The following is a 17,950-nucleotide window of genomic DNA, read 5'->3' as shown; positions in this document are numbered from 1 at the left end:
GGTGTTTCATAGGAATTTTTGGAAAGTTTTAAAAAAAATGAACATTTAATTTTTTTTTCACAAAAAATTTACTTAAGCTCCAATTTGTTTTATTTTACCAAGGGTAACAGGAAAAAATTGGACCCCAAAAGTTGTTGTGCAATTTGTCCTGAGTAGGCTGATACCCCATATGTGGGGGTAAATCACTGTTTGGGCGCACAGCAGAGCTCGGAAGGGAAGGAGCGCCATTTGACTTTTCAATGCAAAATTGACTGGAATTGAGATAGGACGCCATGTCGCGTTTGGAGAGCCCTTGATGTGCCTAAACATTGAAACCCCTGACAAGTGACACCATTTTGGAAAGCAGACCCCCTAAGGAACTTATCTAGATGTGTGGTGAGCACTTTGACCCACCAAGTGCTTCACAGAAGTTTATAATGCAGAGCCATAAAAATAAAAAATCATATTATTTCACAAAAATGATATTTTCGCCCCCAAGTTTTTATTTTCCCAAGGGTAACAGAAGAAATTGGACCTCAAAAGTTGTTGTGCAATTTGTCCTGAGTATGCTGATACCCCATATGTGGGGATAAACCACTGTTTGGGCGAACAGCAGAGCTCGGAAGGGAAGGAGCGCCATTTGACTTTTCAATGCAAAATTGACTGGAATTGAGATAGGATGCCATACTGCGTTTAGAGAGCCCCTGATGTGCCTAAACATTGAAATCCCCCACAAGTGACACCATTTTGGAAAGTAGACTGCCTAAGGAACTTATCTAGATGTGTGGTAAGCACTTTGACCCACCAAGTGCTTCACAAAAGTTTATAACGCACAGCCGTGAAAATAAAAATTATTTTTCTCTTCCACAAAAAATATTTTTTAGCCCCCAGTTTTGTATTTTCCCAAGGGTAGCAGGAGAAATTGGACCCCAAAAGTTGTTGTCCAATTTGTCCTGAGTACGCTGATACCCCATATGTGCGGGGAACCACCGTTTGGGTGCATGGGAGAGCTCGGAAGGGAAGGAGCGCCGTTTGGAATACAGACTTAGATGGATTGGTCTGCAGGCATCACGTTGCATTTGCAGAGCCCCTGATATACTTAAACAGCAGAAACCCCCCACAAGTGACCCTATATTGGAAACTAGACCCCCCAAGGAACTTATCTAGATGTGTTGTGAGTAATTTGAACCCCCAAATGTTTCACTACAGTTAAAAACGCAGCGCCATGAAAATAAAAAATATTTTTTCACAAAAATTAGATTTTAGCCCCCAGTTTTGTATTTTCCCAAGGGTAACAGGAGTAATTGGACCACAAAAGTTGTGGTCCAATTTGTCCTGAGTACGCTGATAACCCATATGTTGGGGTAAACCCCTGTTTGGGCGCACGGGAGAGCTCGGAAGGGAAGGAGCACTGTTTTACTTTTTCATCGCAGAATTGGCTGGGATTGAGATTGGATGCCATGTCGTGTTTGGAGAGCCCTGGTGAGCTTAAACAGTGGAAACCCCCCAATTCTAACTGAAACCCTAATCCAAACACACCCCTAACCCTAATACCAATGGTAACCCTAACCACAGCCCTAATGCTTACACACCCCTAACCCTAATCCCAACCCTAATCCCAACCGTAAATGTAATCCAAACCCTAACGCTAACTGAAGCCCCAACCCTAACCCTACCTTTAGCCCCAACCCTAACCCTTACTTTAGCCCCAACCCTAACTGTAGCACTAACCCTAGCCCCAACCCTAACCCTAGCCCCAACCCTAACCCTAGCCCCAACCCTAACCCTAGCCCCAACCCTAACTTTAGCTTTAACCCTAGCCCTAACCCTAACCCTAATGGGAAAATGGAAATAAATACATTTTTTAAATTTTATTATTTTTCCCTAACTAAGGGGGTGAATAGTTTGATTTACTATTTATAGCGGGTTTTTTAGCAGATTTTTATGATTGGCAGCTGTCACACACTAAAAGACACTTTTTATTGCAAAAAATAGTTTTTGCGTCTCCACATTTTGAGAGCTATAATTTTTCCACATTTTGGTCCACAGAGTCATGTGAGGTCTTGTTTTTGCAGGACGAGTTGACGTTTTTATTGGAACCATTTTCAGGCACGTGAAATTTTTTGATCGCTTTTTATTCCGATTTTTGTGAGGCAGAATGACCAAAAACCAGCTATTCATGAATTTCTTTTTTTTTTGGGGGGGGTGGCACTTATACCGTTCCGCGTTTTATAAAATTGATAAAGCAGTTTTATTCTTCGGGTCACAGCGATTACAGCAATACCTCATTTATATCATTTTTTTATGTTTTGGCGCTTTTATACGATAAAAACTATTTTATATAAAAAATAATTATTTTTGCATCGCTTTATTCTGAGCACTATAACTTTTTTATATTTTCGCTGATGACGCTGTATAGCAGGTCGTTTTTGTGGGAAAAGATGACATTTTGAGCGGTACCATGGATATTTATATCCTTTTTTTTGATCGTGTGTTATTCCACTTTTTGTTCGGCTGTATGATAATAAAGCATTGTTATTTGCCTCGTTTTTTTTGTGACGGTGTTCACTGAAGGGGTTAACTAGTGGGACAGTTTTATAGGTCGGGTCATTACGGATGCGGCAATACTAAATATGTGTACTTTTATTGTTTTTTTTTCTTTATTTAGATAAAGAAATTTATTTATTGGAACAATATTTTTTTTTTTTTCTTTATTTAGGATTTTTTTTTTTTTTACACATGTAAATATTTTTTTTTCCCCTTTTTTACATTGCCCCAGGGGGGACATCACACTATAGTGTCAGATCGCTGATCTGACACTTTGCACAGCACTGTGTCAGATCATTGATCTGACAGGCAGTGCTCCTGGCTTACCAGCGCCTCCTGTAAGCCACCTCCCTGCAGGTCCCGGAAGCAGCTCCATTTTGGATCCAGGGCCTGCAGGGAGAAGGAGGTAGGAGACCCTCGGAGCAACGCGATCACATCGCGTTGCTCTGAAGGTCTCAGGGAAGCATGCAGGGAGCCCCCTCCCTGGGCGATGCTTCCCTATGCCGCCGGAACGCTGCGATCATGTTTGATCGCAGTGTTCCGGGGGTTAATATGCCAGGAGCGGTCTGTGACCGCTCCTGGCACATAGTGCCGGATGTCAGCTGTGATAGTCAGCTGACACCCGGCCACGATCGGCCGCGCTCCCCCCGTGAGCGCGGCCGATCACATATGATGTACTATCCCATCGGTGGTCATACAGGCCCACCCCACCTCGATGGGATAGTACGTCTAATGCCAGAAAGGGGTTAATTGATGTGATTTGGATGCAGATGTAAAGCGGCCTTTCTAATGCTTTTTAATGATACAGAAAAGCTTTGATTCTGCACTTAAAAATGAAACAGTTTTTTTTTACATGTTATTTTTCAGGCTCCTCATAGAAGCCTATAGAGAAAAAAATGCAGCAAAACCGTGCAATTCAGCAGTGTCTTTAGATGCACCAAGGGCAGTAGATTTCATGAAATCACAATGACTTTGCTTGGACATTTAGGCATGTTCACATGGAAGCATAAATGTTGCGTTTTTTCTGATGCCACTTTTGCACAGAAATTCTGCAGCATTTTGCGTAAAGATGCTGCTGCACTGTGCGGTATTGGTGCTTTTTTCCACTATAGGCTTCTGTGTGGAGCCTATAAACACACACGTAAAAAGCTGCAGTTACTTTTTTAAGTGCAGAATCAAAGCATTTCTGTCCTTTAAAAACGCGACTTCGCAAATACACTTTAAAAAATCTAATAAGGGGAAAGGGATAAAAATGTAGCAAAAATGCTACCGAGCCCTCTGACACTTCCTACCAGGGTGGAAAGAAATGGCAAATAGGTGTGGATTGGGGGCATGACTAGAGGCATATACAAGGTTTGCACTATTCACGCGCCACATGGTTTGTCTCTCTTTCTTTTCTGTTAAAGTTGGGAGGCATTCTGAATCTGCCAGTTGGCTAACTGGTAGTCCGGTGGAATAAACCGACTTTCTTTGTTGATTGTTATAGTTCATCGGTATCTAATTAGTGGAAAACCACCTTAAGGAATATTTATATTATTTTATTATGTCAAATGTATTAAATATTTAAATTGTTGTTCTTTCAGGACTACAACTTACTGGAGATTGAGAAACTGAAGGCTTATGCTGAGAAGGTAATTGTTAAGGAGGAGGACCTTTCATCAAATTTTTCATGTTGCACTGGACACACTATATAATATTATCTGCAGAGCGGAATACAGCACATATATTTTTCTTTATTTCGTCTCTTCATTGCAGAGATATTAGCAATCAAAGCTGGGCTGCAGGGCAGTAGCGTAGCTACCGGGTGGGCAGAGGGTCCGGTTGCCACGAGCACCATGATTAAAGGAGTCCACCCACAGCTACGCTACCTTTAACTATATCAGCATGCACGCCCAATATAGTTTAAGCACCACTCCAGCAGGTTTTTATTTTCTGCGCTGGAGTGACGCTTTAAATCTAAGCCCCCTGACCCCGGTCATATACTCACCCTTTGGCATCTTCACAGTTTTTTTGGTGCCGCTCCAGTTCCCCTGTGCCATCTTGTGACAGTAGGTTCTGACTGGCCAGAAGTCAGGAGCTACATCAGACGCTCTCAATACAAGTCTATGAGAGCCAGAACCAGGTTCATAGACTTCTATTGAAAAGTGACCTCCCCTCAGCTCGATGAAACACTGGAGCTGCCAGGAGGTCATTTTTCGCCGGAGACCATCACGAGCGACACTGGAAACAGATGAAGGCAGCGGCATGTGAGTATGAGACAGGGGGCAGGAGAATTACATTTAAAGCAAAAATTCAGCTATTAAATAAAATTAAAGCTGGTGTGGTGCTTTAAGCTGTGTGGTAGAGCAGAGATATGATCTCCTTGCACTACTGCTCCCCATTCTGTAGACTGCAGGTCGCTTTATGCCTACGGTCTACAGAAGTGCAGGGGGTGCAGTGTCAGAAGCGCCAACGCATGCACACAACACCAGCAACCTAGCACTGTGAGTCATCACACCACGCCGGGACTCTGATGTCCACTGCATGCTCCGGAGCTTTGTAGGAGGGCTCATTGGGATCCTGGATTAGATGAATATATGATGTTTTTTATTTTAATTAAAACATGTGGTATGAATGTGGGGGCATTATAAAGTATGGAGGTTCCTCATACATTGTAATGGCTAGTGGGCGGGGGGCCCTCATACAGTGTGGAGACTACTGTGGGGGGCTCTCAAAGTGTGAGGGACAATCTACAGCGATGGGGCCATTATGCATGTGGGTGCAATATGGGGGCCATTATACAGCGTGGGTGCAAATGTGGGGACTATTATAGGACATGGGGGCCATTATACATGGTGGGTGCAAATGTCAGGGCAGTTATACATCATGGGTGCAAATGTGGGGGCCATTTTAGAGAGTGGGTACAAGTGTGGAGGGGATTATACAGCATGGGTACAAATGTAGGGGCCATTATACAGTATGGGTGCAAATGCGGGGGGCCATTATACAGTTTTTGCGCTAATGTGGGGGCCATCATACAATTTGATGGCCATTATCTAGTTTGGGAGCTAATGTGGGTGACATCATACAGTGTGGGGACTATTTAGGGGTCCATCATGCAGTGTGGGGGCCATTATACAGTATGGAAGGTAATGTGAGATCCATTATACACTTTGGGGGCTACTGTTAAATCCAACTTACAGTGTAGGGGTCCCCAGAAAGTGTAGGGACTAATCATACAGTGTGGGGCCTACTGTCGTGGTCATGCTACAGTGTGGGGCAACTGATGGGATCATTATACTGTGTTTTGGGGGAGCACTGAGGACATCGTACTGTATATAGGGGAGCTGTGGGCCCATCATACTGTAGACGAGCTATACATGGTGGGACTTAGGGGAAAATATGAAATGTTAAGTGGGAACTTAACAAGTATTATTGTTATATGGGCGCACTGAGTATTGCAACTGTCAAAGGTGCACATGGGTGCATTATTAAGTTCTAGGAGCAAAATGTGGACAATATTTTCTAGGGCACTTGCACAAGGCATTCATATTTTCTAGAGGGGAATTTTGCCATATAGAGGGTGCAAAGGAGGTATTTATTTTGTAAGGGGCTCAGAGGTGGAATTACTATGTGGAACAGTAAAAGGAGCACAGTTTTTGGACATACCGTAGGTGCAGTAATAAGGACACATGGAAGCAGCGGCTCAGCATTGGGGTATCAGTAGGATGAGGAGTTTGTGTAAGTTGGGGATAGATGGAGACAGTGCAGGAAATGTGAGAAGTGAAATGTGTCTTTGTTGTAATTTCTGCAGCCGAGTTGTGGCTAGAAGAAGTTGTTATGTCGGTCTGGGCCAGATGGAAAAGACGGGAAAAGTGAACGACTCCATCAGAAAGAACGTCAGCTGTATATCATTATCAATAACTGTGCTGTAATCACTCATATGTTCTGTAGAACTGGTATCTACCATTGTATGGTCACCATATGGCGGTAATATCAGTGTTTGGTCTTTGTATAGATACTTTTTTTCAGTAATACCATGGTCATCTCCTGAGGTTCCCCTATACCCATTATTAGGGAATGCCACCATAGTTGTAATGAAGGTTACCTGGTTAGGGGCCTACTCAGATGTTTAGTTCTCCCAAGCTGAACCTCAAGCTACGCCTCCACTGTACGGGTATCTTGTGCCTAAACACGGCTTCCCTTGGCAATCACTTGATTGTTATTGACGAGAGAAGCATAACTTGCTGATGTCCATACCAGCTTTATTCTAGAAAGAAGCTTTTTTTCTTGAGATAATCCCTTTAAGTAAAAAATGTCAATGTTGAGGAGTATGTATTAGTATTTATCTAAACTATTTCATCCAAAATTAAAATGGCTGCATAAAAGAGTAATGCAATAAAAGGCCTGGGTACTTTGGTTTTCCAACATATTTTTTGACTTCTATTACAGATAAAAGAAGAAAACCTGTCGTTGTCAGACACCATTAGGGCACTGCAGCAGGAGCTGGAGAAGAGGTCCATATCATCCTATTTTAGTCCCTCAGTTTACACAGCAGGAGCTGAGGTTCTGCTGATCTCTCATCGGAAAGCACCAGAATATACTCACACGGGAGCAACAGGTACATTAATGTGATTCTCGAATATTCAGATACAACCTGTTAGGAAGATTTTACTACGGAAACTTTTGGTCTGGCTGTATAGGTCGCAGAACAAGAAGAAAAATTATATTTATATTTACAGTAACTTGTAGTAATTAGTAAACCATTGCGCCATCACTGAGAAGGCGAGCTTGAAGCCACATGCAAATTAACCTGGAAGTGCATTGTGGTCGATGTACTTACAGTGCACTGAAGAAGCAATATCTTTAATTCAGCAGTCCAAGTAGAATTAAAAATATTATTTATTCCAAAATATTAAAAACATAATGAAAAAAAAAACAAACAAATGTTAAAATCACATGGATAAGGTGACGCGTTTTGAAGCACAAGGGTTCTTAATCATTAAGGTTATTATTAAGAACCAGGCTATGTGCACACGTCAGGATTTCTTGCAGAAATTTCCTGAACAAAACCAGACATTTTCTGCAAGAAATCCGCATGCGTTTTTTTGCGTGTTTTTTTTTTGCGGATTTTTTGCGTTTTTTTCCGGAGGTTCTGGGATGCAATAATGTAGTGGGAAATCCGCAAAAAATCCACAAAATTAATGAACATGCTGCGTTTTTACCGCGATGCGTTTTTTTCACGGGAAAAAAACGCAACATATGCACAAAAATTGCAGAATGCATTATAAATGATGGGATGCATATGTATGCGTTTTTTAAGCAAAAAAACACGAAAAAAACATGAAAATCCTGAACGTGTGCACACAGACTTATGGTTCGAAACTCATCACGTTATCAATGTGATTTTAATATTTTTTCTTGCTTTTCTTTTTTCACCATGTTTTTAATATTTTGCAATAAATAATATTTTCCATTATTTTGGGATTGCTGGATTGAAGCTTTTGCTTCTTCAGTGGGATTACACCCTGGAACCTGCTGGGATTTCCATATGTGCGTCCCTCACTTTCTATTTTATTTCTGGGAGTTACATTTTGCCTTGGGTGAGCTGACAAGTATTTTCTTTAATTGTACTTGAAGTTCATCGACGCCCTCAGAGCACTTCAAGGCTATTTTGCATGTGGCTTCAAAGCTTAGATGCTTAGCCTAAGGGCTCCTTTCCACTTGCGAGATAAACGTCCGTGTGTCGCATGTGAAAATCAAGCTCTAGTGCCGGCACTTGGGAGCGGAGCGTGCGGCTGCATGTATTGCTATGCAGCTGCACTCTCCGCTCCAGAGTGTCGGCGCCACAGCTTGGTTTTCACATGCGAGACACGGACGTTTATCTCGCAAGTGGAAAGGAGCCCTAATACTGTAAATTTTTTCTTGTTGTTCTACGACCTACTCACCAATACAAATAGCTTCAGTGGAAAAATCCTTCTGACAGGCTCTCTCGAAAAAACTTCTGCCTGCCCGTTCATGTCTTTTTTTTAAAGTAAATACCTATATTTCATCTAAAAAAATTAAAATACTGTATCTACAATATTTTTTCTTTGTTATGCCTCATCGTTACCACCACTTTGTCAATTGTGTCACTAAGACACTTTACGCTGCCGGCACTAATTGTTGGGAGTAACACTGCAGAGAACCGCATGGTACCCGCACTAGCCTGACAAGGTTATTGTACAACAGTGTACTATGGTCCACTTGTTGTTCCCATGATCTAGCAGGTGAATTTTCAGATTTTTGCACATCCTAATTATATAATGTATATTTGTTGGAAAACTGCTATAATTTTAGCTATACCTCCAACACGATGAATAAGTACATATCTGTCCTGTGCCAGGTCTGACCGGACAAACATTTTTTCGTTTTAAGGCTGTGCTCACATCAGTGTTTGATGATTTCATTGTTTTCGACAGGAAAAATAAAATTGCAAGTAGCTCTGTTTTCCTGTACAAATAAAGGACACCTCGTGTTAGGTGTCGAGTTCCCACCTCTGCACAGGGGGAATCTCGAGCCATTTCCGCGGCGGTCTCCCATCCTTCTCCAGCTGCAGTGGAGCCTGCTCAGCAGAGACGTCGGTCCCAGCGTCTGGCTCAGGCAGATACTCTGCGCCTGGTTACTGCTGTTCTTCCAGGTTCTGCCATTATAGCCAGTACTCGTCAGCGGCGAGCAGACATCTCTGGGACAAAGTCCTGCTTTTCCCCTTCTGAGCATGCCCAAGGTAAGACCTCTCATTGGAGGTCAGGGTTCACATGCTCAGCTACTGCAGCAGCTCCCATTGGTCCTCTAGGAAGGTCCTGAAGTTGCTCAGGTACTGTGGCAGCTCTCATTGGTCCTCTAGGAAGGTCCTGAAGTTGCTGCAGCTATAAAAGGTTTGCATGGTCATGCGCTAGTATCAACATGTGTATGAGCTTTGCTATTGTGGTCACGGCTGTATGTGGACAGGGTTTGGCTGAAATAGGCCCCTAGAATACCGGCACCTCCGGTGAGGAGTTTTGTATGAATGTATTCAGGGCTGGCTCATAGCCTCTAGAATTCCGGTTCCACCGGAGAGGAGTGTTTTGTGTGCTTCTCTGAGTGTGTGACCACTGACTGCCATCAGCTCAGCTGTTACCTGTGTTCCCCTGTGACGTTAACAGGGCACAGCGTCTTCTTTCTGTGCGACTCTGTGAAGTAACAGAGTTCGCTTATACCGCCATATTGTGCCGTCATTTGCTGGACCCCGGGCTGCGAACGCACCAATAATAACATCTATATTTACTCGGTGCGTTCCGCTAGCCCTAACACCTTGTTATTGCTTCTTGGACCCTATTAAAAGTTAAGGGCCAATTTGACTTTGTCAGAGTCCTTTCTTTTAAACTTAAGCCTCAACACAGATGTGAACAAAATTCTGTCCTTAGTTACAGTTGTCTGTAACAAGTGATCTGTAATAGCTCTCAACACCTTAAGATGCCTGTTTTTCACCTCTGTGTATAACATTAGGTTGGTGAAATGCCTTAAAATATAGGAGCCGGTCGTATATAGCTAACTACTGAAATGTCTCAGCAAATTAATTTTTATTGCTTTTGATCTTTTCTTTTAGCAAGTCTAATGAAAGGTCAGATACGCTCCATTAATTGAGCATGGTCTTCTGTAGTTGCCGTTATGCCTTCTACAAATAGTGATTTGACAAGATAACGCTCCAAAATGTGTTTCTAATTAAGGGGCCACAGTTCCTCCATTTGTCATGTGGGACTGCACATGGCATTATTATACAACTCTAAATCTAGCCATAAGCTGATAAAGGACGTAATATGTTTGTTAGACTCTGATCCTCATTTTTCAGTGCATCCTGTAAACATTCAGTCATACTATCACCACTTCCATGCTGCGCCTAAAATGCGTCCTTAACGCTATCTCCAAACTATCATGAGTGGAGATGAGCAGATCTCTTCGCATGACCCTAATCCACGGTTCACGTCAGTGTTCTCTGGCCGTGGACAGGAGCTGCTCAAATTTCCTTACGCTCTGGGATCCCAGGTTCGGCTTATGACTAGTGGTGCTGGTGAGATGTCACCTGTGCACCTCACATCGCAGAGACGACGTCACACCAGGCCGGTGAACTAAATGCTGCATTGGGGAGCCTGGAAGCTCAGGAAATTTGCGCAGGCCCTGTCCATGGCCAGAGAACATTGACCTGGACCGCAGCTTGTGGTGATTTATAAATCTGTAAGTCTTCTAGGGTGCATTGTGATAGAGGAACATATCAGTCTAAGTGCTCTTTTCCATTTGTGAGAAACACGTCCGTGTCTTGCATGTGAAAACCAAGCTCTGGCGCCAGCACTCCAGAGCGGAGTGTGTGGCCGCATAGCAACACATGGAGCTGCACGCTCCACTCCAAAGTGCAGGCGCCAGAGCTTGGTTTTCACATGCGAGACACGGACGTGTTTCTAGCAAATGGAAAAGAGCCCTAAGAAAGAGCATATAGTGTTAATTTAGTCACCCAACAGCTATGGCCATAAACAATGAGTATAAGATAATTGTATGCAATACAGCCTACAGGTACATATAATAAAGATGCATCAACACAGAATACACAGATTAAAGGGAACCTGTCACCACGTTTTTGGAAGATGGGATAAAAATAGCGTTAAATAGGGGCAGAGGTGGGCATTACATTAGTGTGTTTGTTATGCGTTTATTACCCACCTAAGTTGCCGAAATACCTTTGCAAAGTCTCCGTTTTCGCCTGTCAATCAGGCTGGTCTGGTCAAAAGGGCGTCTTGTCTTCCCCCAGATTTTGCGTAGTTTTCCGTTGGTGGCGTAGTGGTGTGCGCATGCCCAAGGTCCCGAATCCTCTGCCAGGGGATTTAAAAGAGCGCGCTGTTCGTTATTTCATTGGTGATCGGTGGGCGCGGCCATCTTCCTTTGGCCGCGCGTGCGCAGAAGCGGCGCTCTGCTGGCCGCGGCTTCAGGAAAATGGCCGCGGGATGCCGCGCGTGCGCAGATTGATATCGCGGCGGCCATTTTCCTGAAGCCGCGGCCAGCAGAGCGCCGCTTCTGCGCACGCGCGGCCAAAGGAAGATGGCCGCGCCCACCGATCACCAATGAAATAACGAACAGCGCGCTCTTTTAAATCCCCTGGCAGAGGATTCGGGACCTTGGGCATGCGCACACCACTACGCCACCAACGGAAAACTACGCAAAATCTGGGGGAAGACAAGACGCCCTTTTGACCAGACCAGCCTGATTGACAGGCGAAAACGGAGACTTTGCAAAGGTATTTCGGCAACTTAGGTGGGTAATAAACGCATAACAAACACACTAATGTAACGCCCACCTCTGCCCCTATTTAACGCTATTTTTATCCCATCTTCCAAAAACGTGGTGACAGGTTCCCTTTAATGAACATACTCCCACATCAAGCACCCAATGCGCGTTTCACAGTTGCTTTGTCAGGGGTCTATCAAAGACAAACAGTGTAACAGTGGACATTACAGGAAGCTCTGATTTCATAATATCTATTATATCTTATCTGTCCACTTTTTATGTTTTACTACTTTTACAAGCTACAACAACTCCTCCTGATGTCTGCCCTACTTATACGGCAGATGTTGGAAAGGGGTTAAAATGTAATATGTAAAGAAATCTCTAAGGGTATGTGCACACGTTGCGGATTTTGATGAGTTTCCGCAGCGTTTTTGGACTCGCGGAATTGCCTCAAATCCGCAGTGTGTTGTGCACACAATGTTAATCAATGGCAAATACAAAAACACTGTGAACATGCTGTGGAAAAAAACGTGCGGAATCGCGTTTTATTTTCCAGCATGTCAATTCTTTTTGCGGATCTGCAGCGTTTCTGCACCCATTGACTTCCATTGTGTCAGGCCAATCTGCAGCAAAACCGCAGATGTAAAAAAGATCTGTGGTTTTGCTGTGGATGAAACTCTGCAGATCGGGAGGGGGAAGAGTGTGGGCAGAGTGTGGGTGGAGCTATGTGCGTGTATGTGTGTGTGCCGGTGTCTGCGTGATTCTGTGTCTGTGTGCGGGTCTGTGTGTGTGCGTGTGTCCCTGTGTGTGTGCGGGGTCTGTGTAAGCAGCCATTGTCTGATGGGATTACTGCTCCCAGCAATGAATGCTCACAATGACAGCATTGCCGATGATGGGAAAGTAGTCCCATCAGACAATGGCTGTGTTCAGTAGCTAAAAATAAAAACATAGAGAACATACAACATATAACATACAGGACATGCACATAACATACAACACATAACATAGAGTACATACTCACCAATCACCTAGTCCCCGAAGCCCTCGATTCTCCTGTAATAAAAATAACATAATAAACCAACCTATACTTACCTTTCCGCCGTAGTCCAGTTAATAACGAGTGTCCCACGACAATCTCCCTTGTAGAACACTGACATTGGGCAATATCAGCACACTACAGGGGCCGTGCAATGAACGGACAGCGGAGGTAATCCTCTGCGATGTATATCCCTCCGCCGCTGCCGGGAGAGAGGTCACTTAAGTTCATTTTCTCATCGGCAACGCTGTGTGAGAAAATTCCCATGCAGCATTGCCATAAAGCGAGACAATGAACTAAAGTAGCCTCTTCAGTGATGCACTGCAGGAGCCATTATCTCCTGTCAGTGCATTGTGGGAGGCCCTGTAGAGCAGTGACATCACCTGATGTAACTGTTCTATAGGGGAGATCGTCGTGGGACACTCGTTATTAATTGAACTGCGTCGGACAGGGAGTATACGGTTGGTTTATTATTTTTTATTTTTTGCAGGCGATCGATGGCTTTGGGGAATTAGACGTGGTTGTAAGTATGGTGAAATTAAGAATATTAAAATACTTTTTTCTGGCTGTGTGTATTTTTTAACCCTTTCACTATTATAGGATTAGTAATGGATAGGTATCTTATTGACGCCTCTCCATTACTAACCAGGCTTTATGTCACCTTACAATACAAAGGTGACATTAACCCCTTATTACCCCATATGCCACCACTACAGGGCAGTGGGAAGAGAGAGGCTAAGTGCCGGAATTGGCACATCTTACAGATGCGTCATTTCTGGGGCGGCTGGGCTGGTATTTGTAGCCGGGGGGGCAATATCCATGGCCCCTCTCTAAGCTATGAATATCAGCCCGCAGCTGTCTGCGTAGCCTTTCTGGCATAAATTATAGGGGGACCCCACGTCACTTTTTGGGGTCCCCCTATTTTAATAGCCAGTAAAGGCTAGGCAGACAGCTGTAGGCTGATATTCATAGCATGGGAAGATCCATGGGTATTACCCCCTTCCCAGGCTATAAACATCGGCCCCCAGTCGCCGGCTTTCCCACTCTGGACTTGAAAATTGCATGGGAGCCCACGCAATTTTTTTTCCATTTTTTTAAATAAACAGATATTCCGTTTAAGGCCAGGGTCACACTTACGAGAAACTCGCACGAGTCTCGCACCTCAATACCCGGCACTGCCGCTGGCACTCGCAACCGGAGCGTTCGGCTGCATGTATTTCTATGTAGCTGAACACTCCAGTTCGAGTGCCGGCAGCAGTGCTGGGTATTGAGGTGCGAAACTCGTGCGAGTTTCTCGAAAAGTGTGACCCCTGTCCTAACGCAGATTTTTTTCTACCTATAGATAGATCTATCTATCCCTCTATATATTATCTATCTATAGATCTTTCTCATTCCTTCTATCTATCCCATATCTCTCATATCTATCCCATATCTATCTATCTATCTATCTATCTATCTATCTATCTATCTATCTATCTATCTATCTATCTATCTATCTATCTATCTGTGTGTGTAATGGAGTGTGGGTTGGACAAATGTTAAAGAGGAGGTTGGACCAGAAATGACATCACAATTCTTTTTTTTTTTCTGTTCAATAATAGATCTTTATTTAGCTTTCAAAACTGCATACAAATCTGCATGGAAAAAACACACATCAAAAACGCGTTTTCTGCCAATACATGCAGATTCTGTGCGGAAAATTCCACAGGCCAATCCGCAACGCATGCACATACCTGCCCTATAGATAAATGTCAACCATTCAGTCGTTCATCAGCCCAAAATGGAACAAATCAGCAGAATACTAACTTTAGGATTTCTACAAGACTTTAAACGTGACAGAGAAACCCTTACGATGTAATCAGCAAAGTTAGAGCATCAAAGAACCACGATACTCACGAGACCAAAATGCACTCCATGGTATTCAACACTGACTGGGTATATTTTACTATAGTAGAAATCTCATATAAAGGCATAAATATTGGAATGATATGGGATGAAGGGGAAAAATTCAGTTAATTGAATATTCTGGAGCACGTAAACCCAGCATGTACAAGAGACAGGTAATTTTTCTGTTAATCAAAATTTCATATACGGTAAACATTTGGCTAATAGGAGTGATCAAAGTGGATTGAAAATATATTAATATTCTGGAATACTAAACAGTAGTAATCCTGGTAGGTACTGGTGCGTGCTTAGTAACCAGGAAAATCCTTCAAGGCTGTCTGAAATGTCCTAGATGGCTCCTAGAGGCTAGTTACCTCTTGCTCCTCAGAAACAGTAATTTCTGCACTTCAATAAATGTTTCTTTGATTTCTTGACAATTATGGTAAAACACACATTGACCTGACCATCCTTCTCACAGGGATTTTAGTGTTTTATCCCAATGTTTGCTTATATTTTTTAGATTACAAGTTCCCAGAGATGTGCAGTTGTGGAAGGACACTACAGAGTTTATCTACAGCTTCTAATGAAAGTTCTTCTGTCGTGGAAGAAGATGTCACAGTGAAGGAAATCTACAGGCAGATGTAAGGATTGTATTCTGGCCGCTTCTTAGTGATGTACAGAATGTTTCAGTGATTAAAAAAGAATCTGATTTTCAAGTGCCATATTTGATACGGGTACAGGTGAGTGGGTATTTTGGAGGCCAAAATGGTGGCCTACATAGCTTTCTTTTCTATTTTAACCTCAACAAATTTTTATTTTTGAGTTGCTGAAAATGGTGAGTGCATGTGTTTTATGCAGAAATTGTGGATAACTAGACGAATTAGTGGCAGAAAAAAAATCAACAAAATCCATGTAATATTTGCTGACAAAATATATATACCATAATTTTTTGTGCGAATTGTGACAACCAGGGCCGCCTCTAGGCCTGGGATATCCCACCCTTGACTTACAGCCAACTATGTAATTAAATAGACCAAAATCAGACTATTGGGCAAATCCTGTCTAATTTTTATATAAACTTAGACTATAAAGTCTGAAAATATGCCAAAGTTATCACAACGGATCGACCAGGATGATAAACTTATGTACTTATGGTTGACTTTACACCACCTATTTGGTGGCTTACTTTGTGTCCATTTTTTGCGCTTACATTTTGGCGGATATTGTCACACTTTAAGCCAAATAAAAAATAATTAAGCTAAAATTCTTAAACAAAAAATTAAATAAACAAAAATGGTGTCACTCTGTCAGACTTTGTCTATGCTATATGTCTGGGACAGAATGTATTGCATTTGTATTGTGAGAAATTAAGACTCCTTCGTGAACTTCTCATAAAGATAAAGGGTGGACTCATATCAAGTAGATGTCTCAATAGGATGTAACTGATTTCCATTTTATTTTACAAATAATCCATTGCCAGAAGAATTCATGTGTTTGTTCATTGCTGGCAGGAAACGAGAAAGGAACCTTCTCCTCGACGTTATGGTTATTATGTATGAGAGAAGATGGTTTGTAGAAGAAGCTGTGCCACACGTCAGAAGAGCCCTGAGGAAATGTGGAGCCCGATCACTTGCTGCAGATTAGAGGCGGAATACCTGCAATAATATGTCAGTGTGACTGTATCATTACTGGCTATAGTGACAGTAAAGCAGTGGGATTGCTGACACAGATTGCAGGGGAAACATGGTTAGAAAAAGCGAGCTGACCATTTATATTGTAATAAAAATGTTATTTTCCAGAAATTGTAAAAACTCTTATACTGGAACTCCAATCACTGATATGTGATGAGTGAAGATGATGACAACTGATGAATATTCACACATGAAATAACATGACGCATCATTACCTATTAGGAAGATGAAGCAATATGTATGTTACAATGATATAAAATACAATTAATTGAATTAAATAGGGACTTTATATAACGTTTAGAATGATGACACAATACTAGTGGGTGCATGATCACATCCTTCCCATTGAAGCTCCCAGCGTACTCAATAATGTTTTCAGAAGCCCCCATTCACCCTACAGGAATGCTGTTTTGACCTCCATCTTAGCCTATTTTATCTTTATTATGGCAGCATCTTGAATACAAAATTAAAGTAGCACCCCAGTGTTTATTTTTTCTTATTCATTCAGTTACTAGTCCCTCAATATACGGTATATAATTCTGCCAGTATTACCTTTACTTGTTCTGTTGTATCTGAAAATTCAGGGTATACTTCTCTTCAGATAAGTAAAGTCATCTCATGATGATTCCCTAAGAATGACATGCCTTTAAGTTCTCTGAATGGGTTAACTTTCTCAGTTAGTAACACAATCTGTACTGTGAAATTGCATGGACTGTACCACTTAAGTTCTCCACAGTGGGGGACAGAAACACCTATCAGAGATAATGATGATGACTGCACAGCTCCTGTCTCACAGAATTAAGGAAATTACAGTTCAGCCTCCCTGCCTGTATACTTAGAATCTCTTAGCTTATTTAGGACAATATATGGGAAAAGAAATTCACAGTGTTTCTACTGCAGGCAGAGGCTGTACTGGCTCTGTGCATGTGATGTCTGATGAATCATAACATAGACAGACCACTATTGAAGCGTGTTTCCTTACATGTCTTGTAAAAGACAGTACCTAAGTATGTGTAAACCATCCACAGAGAAAAAAACAATAGCTCCTACTTTTTTGATAGCCATTAAAAGGTATCAACCACTGAGGATTCTCAGTTCTAAATATTTTTTTAGTAGCTCCTACCCAAACTTATACATAACATAAAAACACAACAGCAAAAACTGTAAGATTATTTTTTTGGGGGGAAGTGGGAGGACAAGGACAGGGGGAAGTGTGAACTGAAATAAGATTTATGTAATGGTATAAACCGGTTAACAATGAATAATGTAAATCGGTTCTTTTAAAGATGTTTGAGAATAAATGCAAACTCTTCTAAAATAGTCTTCTTGTGGTCTACTTTCTGATCAATGAGCAGGATGGTGTTATTATGGAGATATTTGTAAATCAGCAGTATACTAGGACATTTATAATGGAATAATAAGTGGCTAAAACAATAGATTAATGATGATGATTAATGATGATGAAGATAATAATAAGGCATAACTGATTTTTTATTATGGAAAATATATTTATTTTAAGCAAACATTTCTAGTTTATAAA

At 42.1% G+C, this 17,950-nt stretch overlaps 1 protein-coding gene across 3 annotated transcripts in view; it reads left to right on the top strand.

Moving 5' to 3' along the window:
* Positions 1-17,691, top strand: part of LOC143804534 (uncharacterized) — a 68,215-nt gene extending 50,524 nt beyond the window's left edge. For 2 of the 3 annotated variants that reach the window (XM_077282717.1, XM_077282716.1), the window contains exons 8-11: positions 4,110-4,157; positions 6,958-7,126; positions 15,240-15,360; positions 16,231-17,691. In XM_077282717.1, coding sequence (XP_077138832.1) covers positions 4,110-4,157; positions 6,958-7,126; positions 15,240-15,360; positions 16,231-16,363 — 471 coding nt within the window. In that variant the 3' untranslated portion in view covers positions 16,364-17,691. The remainder of the gene's footprint in view (positions 1-4,109; positions 4,158-6,957; positions 7,127-15,239; positions 15,361-16,230) is intronic. The other variant, XM_077282718.1, reaches the window with a different exon arrangement.
* The last annotated feature ends 259 nt before the right edge of the window (positions 17,692-17,950 follow it).

Source organism: Ranitomeya variabilis, chromosome 2 (assembly GCF_051348905.1).
Source record: "Ranitomeya variabilis isolate aRanVar5 chromosome 2, aRanVar5.hap1, whole genome shotgun sequence".
In the NCBI taxonomy this organism is placed as follows: domain Eukaryota; kingdom Metazoa; phylum Chordata; class Amphibia; order Anura; family Dendrobatidae; genus Ranitomeya; species Ranitomeya variabilis.
This window is presented reverse-complemented; position numbering and strand designations above follow the sequence as displayed.